General features: G+C 41.5%; 1 protein-coding gene across 1 annotated transcript in view; it reads left to right on the forward strand.

Moving 5' to 3' along the window:
* Positions 1-21,176, forward strand: part of ATXN7 (ataxin 7) — a 103,739-nt gene that overhangs the window by 38,673 nt on the left and 43,890 nt on the right. The window contains exon 3 of the mRNA XM_007948075.1: positions 15,922-16,026. Coding sequence (XP_007946266.1) covers positions 15,922-16,026 — 105 coding nt within the window. The remainder of the gene's footprint in view (positions 1-15,921; positions 16,027-21,176) is intronic.

Consider the following 21,176-nt stretch of genomic DNA (forward strand, 5'->3'; position numbering starts at 1 on the left):
TTTTAAGTCCTACCACCACTCAGGAATGTCCAAGCCATTTGTGCCATCAGGGGCGCTCAGGTCCCTGCCAGACCACAGCTCCGTATGTCTCCTTTTTTGGTATTTTCACGCAAAATCTTCTGCTAGTTGGGGTTTAGTCTACTTCTGTATCCTTCCCTTCAAGGCTCAGCGTTCCAAGATTTTCTTCTGTGTCTGTGTCAATTGGTTTCCCTTTTCTTTGTTGAAGAGGGTCTGTGCAGTCCTTCTGCCTAGTCCGCCATCTTGCCGGAACTCCGTCTAAGTTAATAAAATTTTTATGTGTAGAGTTTTTCATAGGAGCTCTGGTGGCGTACTACCTAAGGCATTTGACTGCTAACCAGAAAGCTGGCGGTTCTAACCCACCAGCCACTTCTCGGAAGGAAGGTTGGGCAATCTACTTCCGTAGTGATACCACCTCGGAAACCCAAGGAAGGTTCACTGTGAGTCGGATCTGACTCGATGGCAGTGAGTTTTGTTTTTTGTTTTGTTTTGGTTAAGAGTTTTTCATAGGATACCTTTATTATCCTTCTGATGTCTGCAGGAGCTAAGGTGATATCATCTGTTTCATTTCTGCTACTCATGATTTATGTCTTCTTTCTGTTTTCCTTGTTTTGCTAAAAGTTTGTCAATTTTATTGGTCTTTTCAAAGAACTAGCTTTTTGTTCCATTATTTTTTGTTTTTTCTTGTTGGTATTTTTCTCTTTTCTATTTCATTGATTTCTGTTCCTTATCACTTTCCTTCTACTTGGTCTGGGCTTATTTTGTTCTTTTTCTAGGTTCTTTAGGTGGGAGATTAAATTATTGGTTAGCAGCTCCTTTTTTCTAAAATAAGATTAGTGCTGCACATTTCCCTCTTAGCACTGCTTTAGCCTCATACCATAATTTTTGATGTGTTGTATTTTTACTTTCATCCAGCTCCATTTACTTATTTTTTTTTTAATTTCCCTTCCTGTTTGACTTACGGTTATTTGAAGTATGTTGTTTTAATATCCAAGTATTTGGAGATTTTTCTGTAATCTTTGTTACTGACTTGGTTTGATTCCATTGTGGTCACAGAATATACTCTGTATAGTTTCAGTCCTCTCAAACTGGTTAAGGTTTGTTAAGAGCCATGTGTTTTCTACAACTCCAATGTAAGATACCTGCCAAGTAAGGTGTATGTATACACAGCATAAACATACTCTAATTCAGGCTTCTTCGTGTATGGTTCAGTGACGGCTGATTACATTCTTCAAGTTGTGCAACCATTCTTGTCCTCCTTTTTTGAGTTGTTTTTCCTCCATTAACATAAACTCACTCTCCCCTGAGGTTCCTATCTAATCTTTTGAGTTGTTATCACTTTGATCCCTCATAGATAAATCTTAAGAGTGTAATGCTCAAGGCAGGTATTTTTTACCAGTTAAGTTAAAGTATTGTTTGGTTTTTAGATTTTAGTTTAAGCTTTAAAGATTATTTTAGGACAGTAGTTTCAGAGGAAGGCGCTCTGTTGGTGTACTGTTGGCATCTGGCTGCTAACCAGAGGGTCAGAGGTTCAAACCCACCAGCTGCTTCATGGAAGGAAGATGGGGGCAATCTTCTTCCATAAACATTTACAGCCTTGGGAACCCAATGGGGGTCTCTATGAGTTGGAATCGACTTGGTGGCAGTGAGTTTGATTTGTTGGTCTGGAGTTTCAGAGGAGGGGCAGCAGTCTGAGAGGTTAAGTATCTTGCTTGAGGTTACAAAGCTAGCTAAGTGGGAGACTGTTACATAGCCCCACATCTACCATAGGCTATAAGCTTAGCCTGATGGCAGTGATGCAGATAAGATTCAGTAAGAATGTTGTCAGGCACTTCCATATTTAGGACACACATGGCATTAAAGACTTGAGAGGTCAGAATTTGCTGACAGTATTTTGAGGATTAGCTTAAGATACACACAAGGAAGCCTATCATGGGTACTAGCCTACTGGTCACCAGAGTGTATAGCTCTGTCTGCATTCCCTAACCCAGATTCCCCAGGATTTTGATATTTGCTTCCTCTGCCTTGTCCCAGGTGTTTTATCTCAACAAGTGGTGGCAACAGTAACATTTATACCTTTACCTCTGGGGGGATCATTGTGATAAAACTAGACATTTGCTGTGTTGTGATTAATAAATATTACACAAAAGTGTTTTCTTCTTTCAGCTCTTTGGGCCCTTGCTGTTTTATGGGTTGCTTTTTACTTGAAACATCTCATTTTTCTTTTCCTATCCAATATTTATTGATGCTTTATTTCAGACAGGGCCCAAAACCACATACATTTTTGCCAAGTTGCTGTTTGGCCCTTTTTAACCTACGGCTGATTCCATCATTTAACGTCTTATGGTCAGAGGGAAGTCCAGTTCTTTTTAATTATTGAAGTACAGGATAAGAATTTGGGAGATGTATGTGTGGAGGATGGGAATAAGATTCTATGTCATCCTTTCCCAGCTGAGACTCTAAGCCCATTTAACAGCAATTAAAAACATTTATATATCATTAATACTACTTTTGATTGCCTGGTATTCAGAGTCATTAGTTGAAATAAATTTTAGTAAAACTTCAGTTATGTGATGGCCAGCCTTACAGATCTTTCGGATTACGTAGAAGCATTAATAGAACCAAACATTAATGGGGCTGAGCCCTAGTATCTAAGGAAGTTTTTGAGTAGCAGCATGAACAACAGTCTAGTGGTACCCTCAGAATTCTGCTGACAAATAGGAACTCTTTGGTTTTTACTTAAACCAAGCAGAAGTGCAGAGATTTCCTGGGAAAGTCAGATAACAGAAAGCAGAGGCAGGGAGGAATTCAGGAAGAGCACTGAGCGGTAGAGCTGTAGAGGGGGCTCATGTAGCGTGGAAATGAAGAGCACATACTTCAGAGCTGTCTGCCTTCAAATCCCTGCTCCTTCGCTTACTGGCTCTGTAACTTAACCTCCTTGTGCCTTATTTAATCTATAGCAAAAAAAGGTGTGGAGGCAGCATCTTTTGACTAACTAGTTTAACAAGGGGGAGTGAGAATCACCATCAGCCAAGGCTGATACCTGTAAAGCAGAAGTTAGAAATGCTGTCACCCTCCTACCTTTTTACCAATTCTGACACCAACCATTCTTCTCTGCTGGTTTTGATAATTCATTGCATTGACTATACAGAACTCACAGACAATGCTCATAATTATAACATTTATTAGGGAAGTAATAGGTATCTCAGTATCAGAAACAACTCAGGATACAGTTCTTCAAACAGGATAGCTTCTTTTCAGCCATGCTGTAGGCACGCTTCTCTTTGGCCTTGGCTCCTCAGCCCTGCTCAGGCTAGTGTTACAAAGTTCTTTTGGCTTTGCCAGTGGGTGCCCAGAGAGGCACCCTACTCCACCAGCAAGCCTCCTGCTCACGTTCACTCAGTTTTCTCACTCTGTAGGCCAGGAAGCCTACTGCTCTGTCTCGTACTGGCCTTTGCTGCCATGGTTTCTCTGCCACTGCTTCTCACTGTCTCTTACCATCTCAGCACAGTGTTGCAGCTCTTTCTGTCTTCTGGGTTGAGGAGGTTCAGTGCAGGGATCTTGCGTCCAACAGACACACTTTTCTCCTGGTTTTTCTTTCTTGATGGTGGTGAGATCCCCCTTTCCGCCTCCGGGATGGCTCATTTAAACCTAGCAGGATGGCAAAACTGACCAGTCCCCATGTTAGGGATTCATTCACCTTATTTACATTATTAATAGGCTTTCCAGTCCCCTTGGGGAGCCTCAAGTACCTCACACTTGGTTAGTCTCACCCAGTCATCAAATGGCGGTCACAGACCAGGGCTAGAAATGATTCACTGCACCTCATCTGTAAAGTGAGGATACCAATCTTGTGATAGTAGGTAGTATTGTCAAATGAGTTAATACTTAACACTCAATAAATCTAAATTTTTATTACTTTTGTTAAAAGTATTAATACTACCTAGGGCTTTTGTTGTTTTATTTGTTTACTGACATAAAGCCATTACCTAGAATAAATACGTGAATGAATTAATGGTATTTATAGTATACTTGCCATAAATACCTGATACACAATAAGTGCTTCGTATATTAGTGTTAAGAAATCATAGCTGCGCACCAGTATTACCTACTGATAGTAAAAGGAGTAATAATTATAATTATTAACATGTATTTAGCACATACTCTGTGCCAGTCATAGTTCTGAGGACTTTATATATATATATCAGTTCACTTGATCCTTATAACTACCCATTATAGTAGGTTCTATTAATCATCCTTATTTTACTGATGAGGATACTGTGGCACAGAGGGGATCATTAAGAAACATTCTCGAGGTCACATTCCTAATGAGTGACGGGGTTGAGATTTGAACTCAGGCAGTCTAATTCCAGGGACTGTTCTCCAAATCTTTTGTTGAAAATCTACTGAGTGCCAGGCACTGTAGTGTGTGGTTCCTGCCGTCATGGAGCTTATATGGTAGGTGGGAGAGAAAGCCAAAATACAAGTATTTTGTTGTTACTTGACATGGAGTCCTCTCTGATTCATAGCAGCCTTGTGTATAACAGAATGAAACAGTTAGTTATTTTCTCTAATAACGACTAGAGTGATGAGAGAGAATTATGAGAACAAATAACAGCCTGCTTTAAATTGGGTGGTCACAAAAGGTCTTTCAGTGAAATTTAAGTTGAGACTTGGAGTCAGCCAGGCAAAGCATTCCTTAAACAAGGAACAGCATTAGCAAAGGCTCTGAGGTTTGGAAATGACATGTTGGCATAATTGTCAAGCAGATCAGAATACTGGAGTGGAGAATCCAAGGAGAGTGCTGTGTCGTGAGGTTGTAGAGGTCCTCAATGCATTTTATTATTACTTAAATAATTAGAGGACCTTCTAAGCAGTGGCTTTCACTCTGACTACATTGGAGAGCCACTAAGGGGTTTAATCAGGTCAAATGAAATGTGATTTATGATTTAAGAACATCACTGTGGTTATTGTGGGGGGGGGGGTTCTGGTTACCTAGTGCTGCTCTGACAAGAATATACCACAAATGGAATGGCCTTAACAAACAGGATTGTGTTCTTACAATTTGGAGGCTTTAAGTCCAAGTTCAAAGTGCCAGGCTCTAGGGGCTGGGTGAAAGCCCCTCAACCTTGGGGTCCAGCTCGACCTTCTGCTCCTGGCCCACTGGAGCAAGAGGCATTTCTTTACTCAGACAGCTGTTGGCTGCTGAGGCTGAGAAGCCCCAAGGTTGATAAGTAAAAAGGCACAGTCCTGATGTTAGCAATCCACACGGCAGGCCATTAACTTAAGTCCATTGTAAGTCCCAAGGTCGGCAGAGCATAGCAGGCTGCTGAGTAATGACACGGCTACATGCAGGGTCCAAGCATGCCAAAGGCTAGAGACCATTCTCAAGGCTTCTGCTTAAATATAGGAAGCAGAACACATTCACCAAGGCAACTACTCAGCTGCTCCCAGTAGATTCTTCCATGAAGTTGATTACCAATCTCATCATGGGGAATACTACATCCAGTTGCCCAGCCACTCAACCAGGCCCAGCCAAGTTGATACACAAACTTAACCACTACAGGCAGGGAGGTGGAATGTAAGAGAAAGGCACAGCCACTCTTTGGCTGTTCAGAGACCAGAGGAAGATGATGGGGAGGATGATAAAAAGAGCTCATGCTAACAAAATCTTAACTATGTATGTGCCATGACTCTCTTAAGCATTTTACATATAATTCATTAGTCCTCCCAAAAACCTGTGAGATGTAGGTACTATTAATTTAGCCATTTATAGATGAGGAAAACTGAGATACAGGCTAGTAAGTGACTTAAATCCTGCAAGTCTGTGCCAGAGTCTTGGCCTTACTAACATCTATGCCCACGTGGCCTTAGCAAACTATGTTCTTCCATTCTTCTCCTACCACCCATGTATTCACATTAGTTGTAGTGAAGGAGGAAGAAACTACAGGCCCATCTTTGGGTTCCTCCCTCTGTTGGACTTCCACTTCCTATGGTCTCCTAATCTCTTTGGAGGTCCTCCCGAGTAAGTCTGCGGTCTGGTTTTCCTCATCTTCATTTCTTGGGGTTTTCTCACTCTGACTTTTGCATCAGCCCTTTGTGACAACTCTGTCCTCCTTACATGACTTGATCCAAACCCATTTCAGAGTTTACCTTTCCTATCATGCTAGCTTTCAGCCCAAACTCCTAAGCATGGACTGTAGGGCTTCTACCAGCAGAGCCCCAGTGTGTCTCCTCAGCTACTCCCCTGCCTTTGGTTGCATGTGGGGAGGAGTGTGTGGTCAGCAAGAAGAGCACACAACTACTTGAGGTCGAAGCTTACATTGTCAAATAGTAAATTGCCGTTTTATAAATACGTATTTATCCAGAGACAGACATTTCCAGTATGTCTGTATTTTGTGCTTTTGGTTTTTTTTTTAGCTAACCTTTATTGAGTGCTTAGTACATGTTTGACACTCAGTGCTTTCCAGGGATTAGTCCATTTAATCCCTCACAGTAGCCCCATGAAAGGTAGGTCCTATCAAGCTGATTTTACAGATGAGAAAGTGGAGGCTCAGAGAGGTTAAATAATGTAACCATATTCACACAGCTAGTAAAAAGAAGAATGAGGATTTGAGTCCAAATAGTGTGACCCCAGAACTGTTTGTGGTTACTGCTCCTACACACTGTCAAAAGAGAGTTTGTCAGTGTTCAGATTTGAGGCTCGGACTCTGGAGCATGGAAATTTTACCAAGAAACTGCCTCCAAATATGAACCTGTGTGCTGTATATTTTCTCCCTTAAGCTGTAGGATTCTACTTCTCTTGAACTTCTGTCTCGCTGAATAGTGTACTCAAGTGTAATAGATGATCATGTATAACTAAATGAGGTGAAAGCATACCGTGATTATGATGTTGACTTAGGATGCCATCACAGGAACCTAATCTAATTATTATTCATCAGATAATATTTTACACATATTTATTGCAGCTTTTCCTATGGGCCAGGTTAGGTACTGGCACTATGGTTGTGAACGAGATATACATGGAGCTTAGCCTTGTGGGAGGAGACAGTAGTTGAGGCTCACACAGGTAGAAGAATCATTACAAATGGGGGTCAGTACCGTGTACCAAGGCTAAGTCACTGCTCTGACAGCATGTAGCAGGGGTCCTGCCTAGCCAGGTCTCTAAGTAAGAGGCACTGAGGCTAAAACTAAATGAAGTAAAGGGGTAAGACAAGTAAAAATCTGAGGAAAGTGAGTTGCAGGTAGAGGGAACAGCAAGTGACAGGGTATTGTGACAGGAGAAGAGAGCGTGGCATGCTTTAGGAACAAAACAAAGGCCAGAAAAGTAGGATGCAGAGACCCAGGGGAGAGGGATGCAGAACTAGGCTGTTCAGGGCCTTTGGTCAAGATCAAGCATCTTAGTTTTTATCTGAGAGCAACTGGAAGCCCCAGAAAGGTTCCACATGCCAGTTATTAGCATTGCAAACACACAGTGAGAGCTCACTTCTTAGTATCCGTGCAAGGCAAGGAACCCACTGTCAGAAGTGGTCTAGTATAAATTATCATTTGTCATCTTAAATCAGTAAATGCAGGATTATAACAGAGGTATGAATGGTTATGAGCAAGAGCCCAGCAGAGGGAGCATTGGAATTGGTTCTTGTTAAATAGTGGGAATTTCAGAAAGAGAAAAGACTTTCCATCTGTGGAAACTGTACTGGCAAAAAGGCAGGATTGTGGGAGAACACAGTAGGTTCTGAGAATGCTAAGACAGTCTTTATTGTTATTACTAATTTTTATTGTGATTTGAGTGAAAGTCTACAGAGCAAATTTGTTTCCTATACAGCAGTTCATACACATTTTGTTTCATGACATTGATTGCAATTTCCCACATTGCAACAGCACTCTTCCCACTTCTTCCCCATAGTTACCGCTTCCCTGTTTTCTTCCCCATAGTTACTGCTTCCCTGTGTCCTTCCCTCCCATGCACTCCTGCCCCCTGAATTGACTCCCCGTGCGTACACTGCCCCTCTGTTCTCCCATGATTGATCTCTCCAAGGAATGTATTTACCTGATGTAAATGTTCAGCTCTTATGCCTATCTTTTATTTGGCTTTAAGCCACAGGAGTGAGTTCAGTTCCAGACCTGATGCGCAGCTAGGGGCCGTAGTCTCGGGTTTGACCAGGCTCTCTCAGACCAGCCAACCTGGTCTTTTTTTTTTTTTTATGATTTTGAGTTTTGTTCCACATTGTTGTCCCGCTATATCTAGGATCTCCTACATAGATCCCCCTCCGAGTAGTTGACAATGGTAGCCGGGCACTATCTAGTTCTTCTGATCTCACAGTCATATAGGCTGGGGATTGAATGGTCTGCCAGTCCCTTGGACTAATTATTTCCATGCATCTTTGGTTTTCTTCATTCTTTTTTGCTCTGAACAAGGAGAGACCCATCATTGCATCTAGATGACCTCTTGCAAGCTTTTAAGATCCCAGTTGCTACTCACCAGAGTAGGATGTTGAACAATGTTTTTGTGTAGTATGTTTTGCCAGTTGGAGGAGCTCTGGTGACATAGTGCCTAAGGCATTTGACTGCTAACCAGAAGGTTGATGGTTCAAACCCACCAGCCACTCCATGGAAGGAAGACTTGGCAGTCTACTTCCTTAAAGATTTACCACCTCAGAAACCCAAAGGGGTCACTGTGAGTCAGAATCAACTTGATGGCAGTGAGTTTTATTTTTGGTTTTTGTTATACCAGTTGAGCCTGATGTCCCCTGGGACCATGGTCCCTAGCCTGCAAGTCCAACTACTGGTTCCCTCGGGGTAGCTGGCTTTGGCCAAGAAGTCACCAGAACCTTGTCCCTTGCCAGCTCTGCTATATACCTGGACATTCTTATAGAACATACAAATACGCTTGTAGAAACATTGTCTGCTAACTGTATATATGATCATGGGCACGCTGCCTCCTGCCTAGACATATCTGATCATTCAGTCTGCCCCCCATCTAACCACCTGTATATCAGCATTTGCCATCAGTGACAGCGCAGTGCTATATGTACAAAGGGGTTCATAGTTGTTGTCTGTATCTCCCATATACCTCTCTATGTCTTCCTCTTCCTCAGTGCCACTGTATTGATCACTCACATTTGGTGGACTGCCCTTCCCTTCACCCAAATCAATACTTGTCTCTGTCTAGCAGTGTTCCCTCCCCCCACCCACCCCTGGTAAACAACAAAGTTTCATTCCATATATAAACCTTTCCTTGACTTTTCACAATAGTGGACTAATACAGTATTTGCCCTTCTGTGATTGACTTATTTTATGCAGCATCATGCCATCCAAGTTTATTCACATTATGTGGTGTTTTACAGTATTTACCCTTCTGTGATTGACTTATTTGATGCAGCATCATGCCATCCAGTTTATTCACGTTATGCGGTGTTTTACAGATTCTACATTATTCTTTAGGGTTGCGTAGTATTCCATTGTGTGTGTGTATCACAATTTGGTTATCCATTCTTCTGTTGCTAGGCACCTAGGTGGTTTCCATCCTTTTGCTATTGTAAATAGTGCTGTGACAAACATGGGTGTGCATATATCTGTTCTTGTCCTGGCCCTCACTTCTCTAGGATACATACCTAGTAATGAAATTGCTAGGTCAAATGGTATTTCTAATTCCAACTTTTTAAGAAATCACCATACTGCTTTCCACAGTGGTTATATCAGTTTATAGTCCTACCAGCAGTGTATGAGAGTCCCAATCTCTCTACAACCTCATCAGCATTTGTTATTTTCTGTCTTGTTGAACTTTGTGATTAGTGATGGGGCGAGATGGTATCTCATTGTTGTTTTGATTTATCTCTCTCTAACAGCCGTTGTTGTTGTTATGTGCTGTCCAATTGGACCCAACTCATAGCAAGCCCTCCTTGGGTTTCCCACTTCTTCCCCATAGTTGCCTCTTCCCTGTTTTCTTCCCCATAGTTACTGCTTCCCTGTGTCCTTCCCTCCCATGCACTCCTGCCCCGTGAATTGACTCCCCGTGCATATGCTGCCCCTCTGTTCTCCCATGATTGATCTCTCCAAGGCAGATACTGAGGCAGTATCATTATGGAAGTAGATTGCCCCACCTGCCTTCTGAGAAGTGGTTGGTAGGTCTAAACCACCAGCCTTCTGGTTAGCAGTCAAGTGCCTTAGGCACTAAGCTGCCAGAGCTCCTTAATGGCCATTGTTGTTGTTGTTGTTGTTTGCCGGCCCCGACTCATAGCGACCCCTCCTTGGGTTTCCGAGGCAGTATCACTACGGAAGTAGGATTGCCCAACCTTCCTTCCGAGGAGTGGCTGGTGGGTTTGAACCGCCAGCCGTCTGGTTAGCAGGCAAGTGTCTTAGCCACTATGCTACCAGAGCTATTAGAGAGATGCAAATCAATGGAAGCTCTGGTGACGTATTGCCTAAGGAATCTAACTGCTAACCAGAAGCCTGGTGATCTAAACCCACCAGCCACTTCTCAGAAGCAAGAGTGGGCAGTCTACTTCCATAGAGATACCACATCAGAAACCCAAGAATGGGTCACTATGAGTCAGGTCCAACTCGACGGCACATAACAACGACGATGACAATTGTGAACATTTATTTCTTCATGTGTTTTTGGCACCTGAATATCCTCTTTGGTGAAGTGTCTATTCATGTCTTCTGACCCATTTTTTAAATTGGATTGTTTGTCTTTTTGTTGTTGAGATGTTGGAGTTTTCTATAAATCCAAGACAGTCTTGAGATTCCAACAGGTGGACTCAGGCTGGAGAGATGGAAAGAACCAAAGTGCTAAGGGCCTTGTTTGCACAGGTAGATCAGGTGTCCAAACCCTAGTTTGGAGCCAGCAGAGGTCTTTAAGGAGATGAATGGTATTATTGCTGTACAGGTAGGTTGCCCTAACAGGGGTGTGGGAGGGTGAGGGTGGGGGTGCAGAGGGTGGAGGAGGCTGGAGCAAGGAGAAACTCTGGCCCTGTTAGCAGACTTGTTCAGGTAAGTAGATGCCACCAGGCCCTAATCAAGGAATGGGTGTTGCAAATAACAGCCCAGTTCTAGGAGTATTTGTGGGAGAATTCTGGAAAGTACCTTAACTCCAGAGCCCAGAGATTTAGGTTCAAATCTTGGCTCTGCCACTTACTACCTTATAAGATTTCAGTGTCTGTGTGCCTTGGATTTTTAACTAGTACAATGGGGACGCATGATTCCTATCTCTTAGGCTGTGGGGAAGAAATTAAACAAGCCCTTCCTGGGGTCAAACATCCTTTTAAGGCTTTGCGTATATTAATTTTCTTAATCTTGCTCATAATCCTGTGAAGTAGGTAGTATGATCATCACGATTTGACAAAATGAGAAAACTGAAATTCAAAGAGATTATAGAACTTGCCCAAGGTCATATAGCTTTTGAAGGAAGGAGCTAGGATTCAGGGAGAGTGGCTGACCCACACTCCTAGCCACTCTGTTTAAAACATCAGTGATAGAGAGTGACTAATTGAGAAGGGGGAGGGAGCACATCTTTGAGGAGATGACAGCTGAACAGAGACCTGAAGTGTGAGAATGTGCCAGGCATCTTGTAAAGAACAGGGGCAGAACCTGGCTGGGAAAGAGGCTTCTGGGTCTGAGGAGAGAAACGAGGTCAGTGGGCCTGGAGTAGCGTGAGCCAAGGAGAGAAGAGTAGAGAACCAGGAAACAGAGGATAAAAGGGGACAACATAACTGGCAGAGTATCGGGGCTGCTGATAAAGCTGGGATTGTATTTCCAGAGGAGTAGGAAGACAGTGAAGAATTTTAAGAAGAGGAATGGCATGATCTGGTGGAGAGTTTTAAAGAATCTCTCTGGGAATTGAGTAGAAAGGATTGTAGGATTAACTAGAGACAGCTTCTGAAAGCCAATAGAAAGATGCTGGTGACGAGCCCTACAGTGGAGGCCATGGCAATGATGGAGTTGTGGGCCAGACCTGCTGGTTGGCTGAATGTGATGAGGTAGATGTCAGAGATCACCCCTGAATTTTTAATTTGAGTGATTAGGTATGGGGAGGATGGGTTGTGTCATTATCCAAAAGAGGGAAGGTTGGGGGGATCAGGGCAGCATGGAAAGCAAAGTTCTTTTGGACACTTTTTGTTTAGTCTGAGATGCATGTAAGATGTCCAGATGGTGATATCTAATAGGCAGTTGGATATGTGAATCTAGACTAAGCTCGGGAGCTGTCTGTCTGAGCTGGAGAAAGAAATGTGGAAGTCAGTGGCATGCAGAAGTTTGGGATGTGTGGGAGAAGGGAAACACCCAGGGTACTGCAAAGGTTAAAGGCTTTGTTATGACACACAAGTTCTGTTGTTTTTGTTGTGCAGTCTTCAACATAAGGATAATAACACCAAAGTAATTAAGTACATCAGCTACCATTCAAGGTCTGGTTTCTGAGGAGGGTCTTAGTTTCTGCATGCGTGTGCTTACGTGTCCATGTGCTTAACTCAGTCCTTCCTGGTATTCTAGCCTAGGGTAGCCAAAGTACATGATGGCCTATATGTGGGTGCTGGCCACTCACTAATTAGAAGATAGGGGGACCAAATCCTGAGAAAGATTTGGGGCTTATACAAGAATAAAATCCATTCTTTGAAATTAGTTGAGAATTTTTGAGTCCAAGTATAATTTTTAAACTTTTCATCATTTTCAGTATAATGGTTTAAGTTACTAAGTGTATTTTGTAAACATTATTAATGTAGTAGGAACTCATTTTTGGTAATTTGATGTTTTATTTTGTGTTGTAAATCAAGCTTTTTCCTGCATTTGTGCAAGTTGCATGTTACTTTATAGATGGGCTGGTGGTGAATTTGTACTTTAAAAATACTTAGAAACATAATATACCATCTCTCACAAATTGTTTCATTTTTTTTCTGTTGCCACAACAGTCCACACTCTGTTCTTGTCCCTAACTAAGGCCTCTGGAATGTCCCAAAGTAGAAAAAGAATATATAACTTTTTTTTTTCCCCTGAAGAAGACATTTTACTTAAATTATTTTGTATCCTCCAGCTTACTTCCAAATATGGATATCTAAAATAAAAAGTTTACAGATCGAAAATTAAAACTTGGCTTTAGATTTTCCTAATATTTCAAAAGTTGGCATGAACTGGATTTAAGTGTGCCATGTTTCTTTCTACAGGGATTGTGTGTGTGTGTACATGCATGGTTTTTATTGAGATGTGCTAATGAGAGACTAAAGATTAAGCTCAGAGGTTATGGAAACCTGATTTGAATTCTAGTTGTACTACTTTCTTGCTGGGTGATAACTAGACAAGTTAGTTTCCACATCAGTAAAATGAGAATTATATGGTAGGGTTATTATTAGAAATAAATGGGACAAGTCATAAAAAGTACTTAGTACAGGGCCTGGCACTAAGTACTCTCAGTAAATGTCAACTATTTGTTTTATTATTATTATTTATTACTGTCATCATCAATCGCAAATGTCATGAGTTACTGAAAAAATGTAAGCTTTTACACCAGTATAGATTCCTGGTCCCTTATAGAATTACCCTCTACCCTCTTAATTTTACTTAAAAAAAAAAAAACAAAACAACAACTCACTGCCGTTGAGTTGAATAGGGTTTCTGAGGCAGTATCACTACAGTAGATCGTCCAGACTTCCTTCTGAGGAGTGGCTTGTAGGTTTGAACCTCTAGCCTTCCAGTTAGCAGTCACGTGCCTTAGGCACTATGCTACCAGAGTTCCTAGTAGTTCTCAAGCCTTACAAAAGGAATAGAGAATGCAGGGTAAGAGCAACTTTGTACGTAAATGTCCTTGTGGCAAATTGAATCCTTATTACTTGAAAAAATCAGTATAGCTCCCTCCCCCCAACTGCCAACATGCTTGACATTCAGTACTGTGGAAAACCAACAAAATATAGAGACCTAAAACTAAACTGAGTCGGGCCGACTCGATAGCAAACAACAACAACAAAACTAAACTGAAACCACTTATTTAATAAATGATTGGTTTGATTTCATTAACAAAACCATTGACTTGCTATTTATAGACATTTCTTACTTTTTGGCTCTAAATTATGAATGTTATATACAATTTATATAATTCATATTAGGACTTTATTAATAGTATTGGGGGCATTTAGCACATGGTTATATGAAACTTAAGATGATCTACGTTGCTTTTGATTTTTAAGAATGGAAATGACGTGTCAAGAAACTGTAGCCATGGAAGATGACTTATTATGTACTGTGCATTGCATGGATATAACCTTTCCCCTTCTCCCACATACACTATATTTAACTCAATGTGGGCATGCTTTCAAGGAAGATGGCACATTTTTTTTGCTTTTATTTTTTATTAAATAATTAAGCTTTAAGACACAGAAGTCAGCAGGATATTAGAAGCTTCTTATATTATCTAATCAGTTTATGCAGTTGAAGGTGTTCAACCCTGACTTTCCAAGTTACTGAAGTTGAAATCTGGAAGGAATTTCTATGAATCATTCCAATCAGGAGGTACCAAACTCATAAAACCCTTATGATTCAGACTCTAATCCCAGCCATTGATCTTAGACAAATTACCTCACTTCTCTCTGACTCAGTTTCCTCCTCTTTAAAGTGAAGTGTAATGGTATCTGCCTAGATGATTGTGAAGATGAAATAAGGTAGTAATATATGGAAGCTGCTGCTGTTGGATCCCAGAATCAAATTGAGCCTCAGTATAGTTCAGATTTACAGCTAACTAGCTATGAAGTTCAATACAGTAGTAATTATTTAAGAAAGTCTGAGCTATGGCCATGTTTAGGTATTAGATCAACAATTTATTTGATGTCTTAAGAGATTGTGATCACTTTTGCATCTCCTTAGGGTGGTTTTTTTCTCCTGCCTTTAAACTACCAAGATCACCCAAGATGAAGAAAGTGTGAAATTAAATCTTACAGGGAGGAAAGCAGGTGCTCATCAGTTTTCTGTATCTTTTTCCCTGTTTAAATTTGGTGTTTGCTCTACTAAAATCTTTGTCTAATTGTCCTAATTATCCATTCATTGCAGATGCTATAAATAGGTGTGTAATAGAAAATACTTGTTTTAAAATGACCAGTTTTGAAATACTTAAGATGTTTAGAGTCTGCATCTGAACACTTAGAAGTTAGCCATATATTGCCACATATCACGTTGCTTTCAGTTTTCATGTATATGCAGATAGTTTCACTTTTTCATTTTAATTAAGTTGAGTTACTGAAAAACCACCAACTTGACACTGCCCTGTTTTGGCAATTGAACTTAATGTATGAAATACTGTATTTGTGCTGAAGTTCAGTTTTGTCTGTCCAGTGCTATCAATATATAAGCAGAAGAACTACAGCTTGTTGTGACCAGGAAAAAAAAATCATAAAAATAATTTTCTTTGTATGGCATGCTGATGAAACCAGCAATTATACTCTTCAGTGAAACTTCTGCTCCCTTTCTTAACTGTTTCATAGAACTCAGGGGCCAGATGGCTGGAATAGAATGTGTAGTTAACCAAATGAAGCCATTAGATGGTACAGCTTTGTGAATTACTAAGCATTTTATAAGTTTGCAGATTTTCCCCAGAAACCTTCTTTAGCGTTCATGTAAAGTTACTTTATTATGTGAAACTATTCATTGTTTGCATGTTAATAGGATTTGTCTGTTTTTCCTCATGCTAATGAGTTTTTGAGGAATTTTTAGTTCTTTGTATGTGTGGCTTTGTAAGCCTGATTTGATTTTTCTCTTAATAGTCATGGCCTGCCACATCAATTACATTTAAACTGGAATAACATTTGTCCTGGTATACTTTAAAGTAAGGCAGCTCCATTAGAAAAGTAATGCTACCCTCAAATGGCTGGCTTCCTATCAAATCAGAACCAGATGAGTGAATGATGCTCTGTCTCTTTGTTGCAGACATGCCAATATTTGGTCTCTGTCCAGCCCATGATGATTTCTACTTGGTGGTGTGTAACGACTGTAATCAGGTTGTCAAACCACAGGCATTTCAATCACATTATGGTAAGTGCTTACCCATTTAGAAATAATTATTAGAGGGTTAAAGGTAAAGCAGGAGCAGGATTAAGTGGCAGGCCTGCAACAGCCTGGGTAGGGCAAAACAGTACCCTCCCCCGTCAGGAAGCCGGCTTTCTAATTCATTGAGTAGGTTAATACCTATCAGCTGTTGGTTTTCTTTTCTGGTTTTTATTGAAAGTGATGTGCATTTTCTGATTTTTATTTAATTAATCAGGGAATTTTTTTTTTTTAAAAGATCTCTATTGAAATGAATCTGTCTAGCTAAAGATTTCTTTCCTTCTAGATCACGTGACTGTGAATTCAGTGGATGTTAAAATTATATGTTGTTGTTGTTGTGTGCAGTCGAGTCAGACCCAACTCATAGCAACCCCTCCTTGGGTTTCCAAGGCAGTATCACTACGGAAGTAGATTGCCCCATCTTCCTTCCAATGAGTGGCTGGTGGGTTTGAACTGCCAGCCTTCTGGTTAGCAGTGAAGTGCCTTAGGCACTATGCTACCAGAGCTCCCTGAAATTATATACACACTCACAATATGGAGACGTGGCTTTTAAAAAGGAATGTGATTTTGAAACTTCAGGTTCACTGGTTCTAAATTTTCTTCGTTTCATGTTCTTCCTTGTGAATATGATAATACCGTGACCTCTTCCCCATTAAAATGCACAAGTACTAAAGTTGAGGGATTGTGATCTCAGGGATTTTGTGAACCCCTAAGCCATTCCTGGGCTTCTAGGCCCAAGCCTGTTGTTTTTGTTGTTAGGTGCTGTCGAGTTGGCTACAACTCACAGTGACCCTATGTGCAACAGAATGAAACACTGCCCAGTCCTGTGCCAGCCTTAGGATCCTTGCTGTACCTGAGCCCATTGTTATAGCCACTGTGTCAATCTATCTCATTGAGGGCCTTCCCGTTTTTCATTGACCCTCTACTTTACCAAGCATGATATCCTTCTCCAGGGAGTGATCCCTTCTTACAGCATGACCAAAGTAGGTGAGACAAAGTCTGGCTGTTCTCGCCTCCAAGGAGTGTTCCAGCTGCACTTCTTCCAAGACAGATTTGTTAGTTCTGGTGGTCCATAGTATTCTCAGTATTTGCCAACACTGCAACTCAAAAGCACTTACTCTTCGGTCTTTCTTATTCATTGTCCAGCTCTCACATTCATAAGAAGCAATTGAGAATACCATGGCTTGGGTTAGGTGCACCTTAGTCTTCAAGGAGACAGCTTTGTTCTTCAGCACTTGAAAGAGGTCTTTTGCAGCAGATTTTCCCAGTGTAATACGTCGTCTTATGTCTTGACTGCTGCTTCCATTGGTGTTGATTGTGGAACCAAATAATATGAAATCTTATATTTCAAGTCCCCTTGATGGGCCACAGGTACCTCCTTTGCATAGTCCCACTTAGTCATTTGGTGGACGTTTCAAGACCATGGCAAAAACAGCGATCTGTTGTACCACACTCAGTGCACACAGTGAGACTAAGGTAGGGCAGTATCGCTGAGAAGACAGCTCAGCTTTGAGATACATTTTATTATTTTTTTAAAATACATTTTACTGAAATATAATTTATGTACAGGGAAATACACAAAACAAGTGACATGGGTCGATGCATTGTTTTCTTTTTGCAGTGCTCCCTCTTCTTCCCTCCTACCACTGATAACCAACAAAGAAAGTTTCCTTCCATACATAAACCTTTTCTTGACTTTTTACAATACTGAGATACATTTTAAAGCTAGAACCTACAGGGCTTGGTGGTGGGACAGCTGTTTTAAGAGTTGAACCGTAATAACTAACATCCCACTCTTTTTTCTCAAGAAATACATCTTTTATTTAGTCCCCCCAAAAAAGTTCTTTGAGTTCCTGCTTGTGGATGAGGCCCTGAGGCAGTCACCAGAGTGGGTACAAAGATGAGAAAGACACTATCTCCCTGTTTGACTCTTACAGGCTAGTATTGCAAAAGGCAATTAGTCACTTGCTAAGTATTTTAAAGTTAAGTATTTGGAAGTCAGACTAAACTGGTTTTAAATTTAAACTCTGCAATAACCACAGGCTAGTTCTTTGCTTTGAGCAAATTACCCAACCTCGGCTTCCTCGGTAATACCAACCTTTTAGATTCTTGGTGGAATTTAAATGAAATGACATGGTTGAAGCCCTTAATACAATGCCTGGCTATAATAATATCAGAGCAAGAGAGATAAAAATAGAGCTGTACATATGGGAAGATGTATATATAAAATCATAAAACAGTCCTAAGTCTTAAGACTAATGATTGCATCTTGAGTAACTCAGAGAAGATGTCTTAGAGAAAATACCTTCATGTTAGAGTGTGAAGAGTAGAATGGATTCCTTTTCTCATGTGTAATTCATTTCCTCAAATTTTAAACATGTAATACATGTCCATTATGGAAATTGCAGAAAATATTTTTTAAATATATAATCTAAGATAGGAAGCATTTTGTTGGGGGAGATAGGGCTGTCACATACAGCTGCAGTTTGTGTACTGAACAACCATATTTGGTGGTCCTGGGCTGGCAACAAGGATGACACAAGCAAGGGTGGAGGCAGGACATTCCAGGCTGTCTGGAATGTCCTGCAGGGCATCCCAATGGGCCTGAGCTGACGTATCCACATGTGGATGAGCTGTGTGCAGCGGCAGGCCGAGACTAGCTCAGAGGGCCTCATTCATTGCCCATCAGAGTCTCTTGGCCTTGCTGTGTGAATTGAGACCTGTTGCAGGTTTTTCAACATCAAAGTGATATGACTTAGTGGTGCCCCAGCAGGATTGAGAGGCAGAGTGGATTGGAAAGGAGTGAAGGGAGGACGCATGGGAGAATGAAAACGGTGGCAGTGTGGCTGCCAAGGCCCAAGTAAGTGTTACTTCTTTCAGGATTTCCCTAGGCAGAAAGAGGTCCTTTTGGCTCCCTCTTCTGTGAGCACTTCATTCAGTGACTACAGTGCAATTTAAGGAGATTGCTCTTTCTCTAACTGTTAGACTGTCAGTCTGTGAGGGGTGAAGTATCTGAATCATATTCCTACCTAGTCTCTGTACACACTTAGCACAGTGTGTCCCCATAACATCGTTGTGGAATGACAAAGGAATGGTGGGAAATGAAAAGGTGTGAATGCAGGATTCACACACTCAAATCCTTCTGTGGCTAGCCAGGAGATAAGACTGACAAAACCTCGGAGTGGGGGCTATGGCAAGTTCCTCTACCAGCAAGGGAACTATTAAAGATGTGAGAGGAGAGTCCTTGGGAGAAAGATGAGGACCAAGTGCTCTGAGAGAAATATTTGGCTGGCAGGTATGGAAGGAGTTCTCTCTTTGAGGCAGGAGCCAAGGAGGAGAAAGGAGGAGAAAACACGACCACAACAACAAAAACACTCCACTGCTGTAGAGTCATAGTGACCCCCCATTGAGTTTCCAAGCCTATTTTACAATCATTACTTGAAGTCCGTTGCCTCATCTTCCTCCTGCGAGCAGCTGGTGGGTTTGAATCTCTGACCTTCAAGGAGGAGAAGGCAGGTGGAATTAACAGGATGTTTGGGGGTGGATAGGGGTGTGTGTGTGTGTGTGTGTGTGTGTGTGTGTGGAGGGAAGAGGGTGTAATTGTATGAAATGGAGAGACTCACCGTTTGGCAGCCTTGGAGTGGTTTAGGAGTGGCACCCTGCTGATCTGGAAGGAGGGAGAAGTGGTTAGGGTCCCCAGGTTCCAGAGCCATTCCCAATGCTGCCACTGTCTCCTTTGTCTTTGGGATGAGGAATGGTGACAGAAAAGTGCTTTTTTGGAACCTATTCTCTTTTTCCTAATTCTGGAACCCCAATTCTTGTATCCTTGTATTTTACAATCAGCACACAAAGTTTTTCAAATTCAGAATTTCCCTGAGTATTGGGAAGCATCTGTAGTTGCCAAAGGGGAGATTTTATATATATATATATATATTTTTTTTTTTTTTTTTTAATTGTGATTTGGGTGAAAATTTACAGAGCAAATTCACTTTCCATACAGCAGTTCACGTGTACTTTGTCTCATGACATTGACCACAGTTTACCACAATGCAACAGATCCCCTCCCACTTCCTCCCAACGGTTACCTCTTCTCTGTGTCCGTCACTCCATGCATGCACTCCTGCCCCCTGAGCTGTCTCCCTATGCATAAGCAGCCCCTCTTTGTCCCACAATGGTTCTCTCCAAGAAGTGTATCTACCCCAGGTACATGTTCAACTCATATGCCTGTCTTTTGTTTGGCTGGAAGCCACAGGTCTGGGTTCAATTCTAAACCTAAAGGGCAGCTAGGGGCCATAGCCTCAGTGGTTCCACCAGGCTCCATCAAACCAGCAAACCTGGTCCCCGCCTTTTTTTTTTTCCCCAGATGATTTTGAGTTTTGTACCACATTGTTCTTCCTCTCTATCCAGGATCTTCTACATAGATACCCTTCCAAGTGGTTGACAGTGGTAGCTGGGCACCATCTAGTTTTCTTCTGGTCTCATGGTTGTATATGCTGCAGATTGGATGGTATACCAGTCACTAGGACTAATTATTTCCATGAATTTTTGGTTTTCTTCATTCTTCCCCACTCTGGATGAGGAAAGACCCATCGCTGCATCCAGATAGCAGCTTGCAAGCCTTTAAGATCCCAGTTGCTACTCGCCAAAGCAGGAGGTGGAACAATGTTTTGTGTAGTATGTTATGCCAATTGAGTTTGATGTCCCCTGTAACCATAGTCCTGAGCCCACAAGTTCAACTACTCAGTCCCTCTGGGTAGCTGGCTGTGACCAAGAAGTGACTACAAGCTTGTCCCTTGTCAGCTCTACTATACACCTGGGAATTCAGATCATACATATAAACTTATGGGGCCATTGCCTGCCAACTGTATACATGGTCTTGGGTACACTCCCCGCTTCATAGACATACCTACTAGTTCAGACTGTCCACCCACCTATCCACCCGTATACCCATGTTTGCATTCACTGACAGTGCAGTAATGCATGTGCAAAAGGGTTCTTCTTTGTTGTCTGTACCTCAAAGGGGAGATTATATTTTCTTATCTTTCATTGAAATTGGTAATAATCTCTGGGTGTTCTATTAATTTCATGTATTGCTGGTATTTATCTGAGAATTATATGAACAAATGAACACTTGCTCC

Source organism: Orycteropus afer, unplaced genomic scaffold (genome assembly GCF_000298275.1).
Source record: "Orycteropus afer afer isolate SDZICR_OR568_19922 unplaced genomic scaffold, OryAfe1.0 scaffold00201, whole genome shotgun sequence".
Lineage (NCBI taxonomy): Eukaryota > Metazoa > Chordata > Mammalia > Tubulidentata > Orycteropodidae > Orycteropus > Orycteropus afer.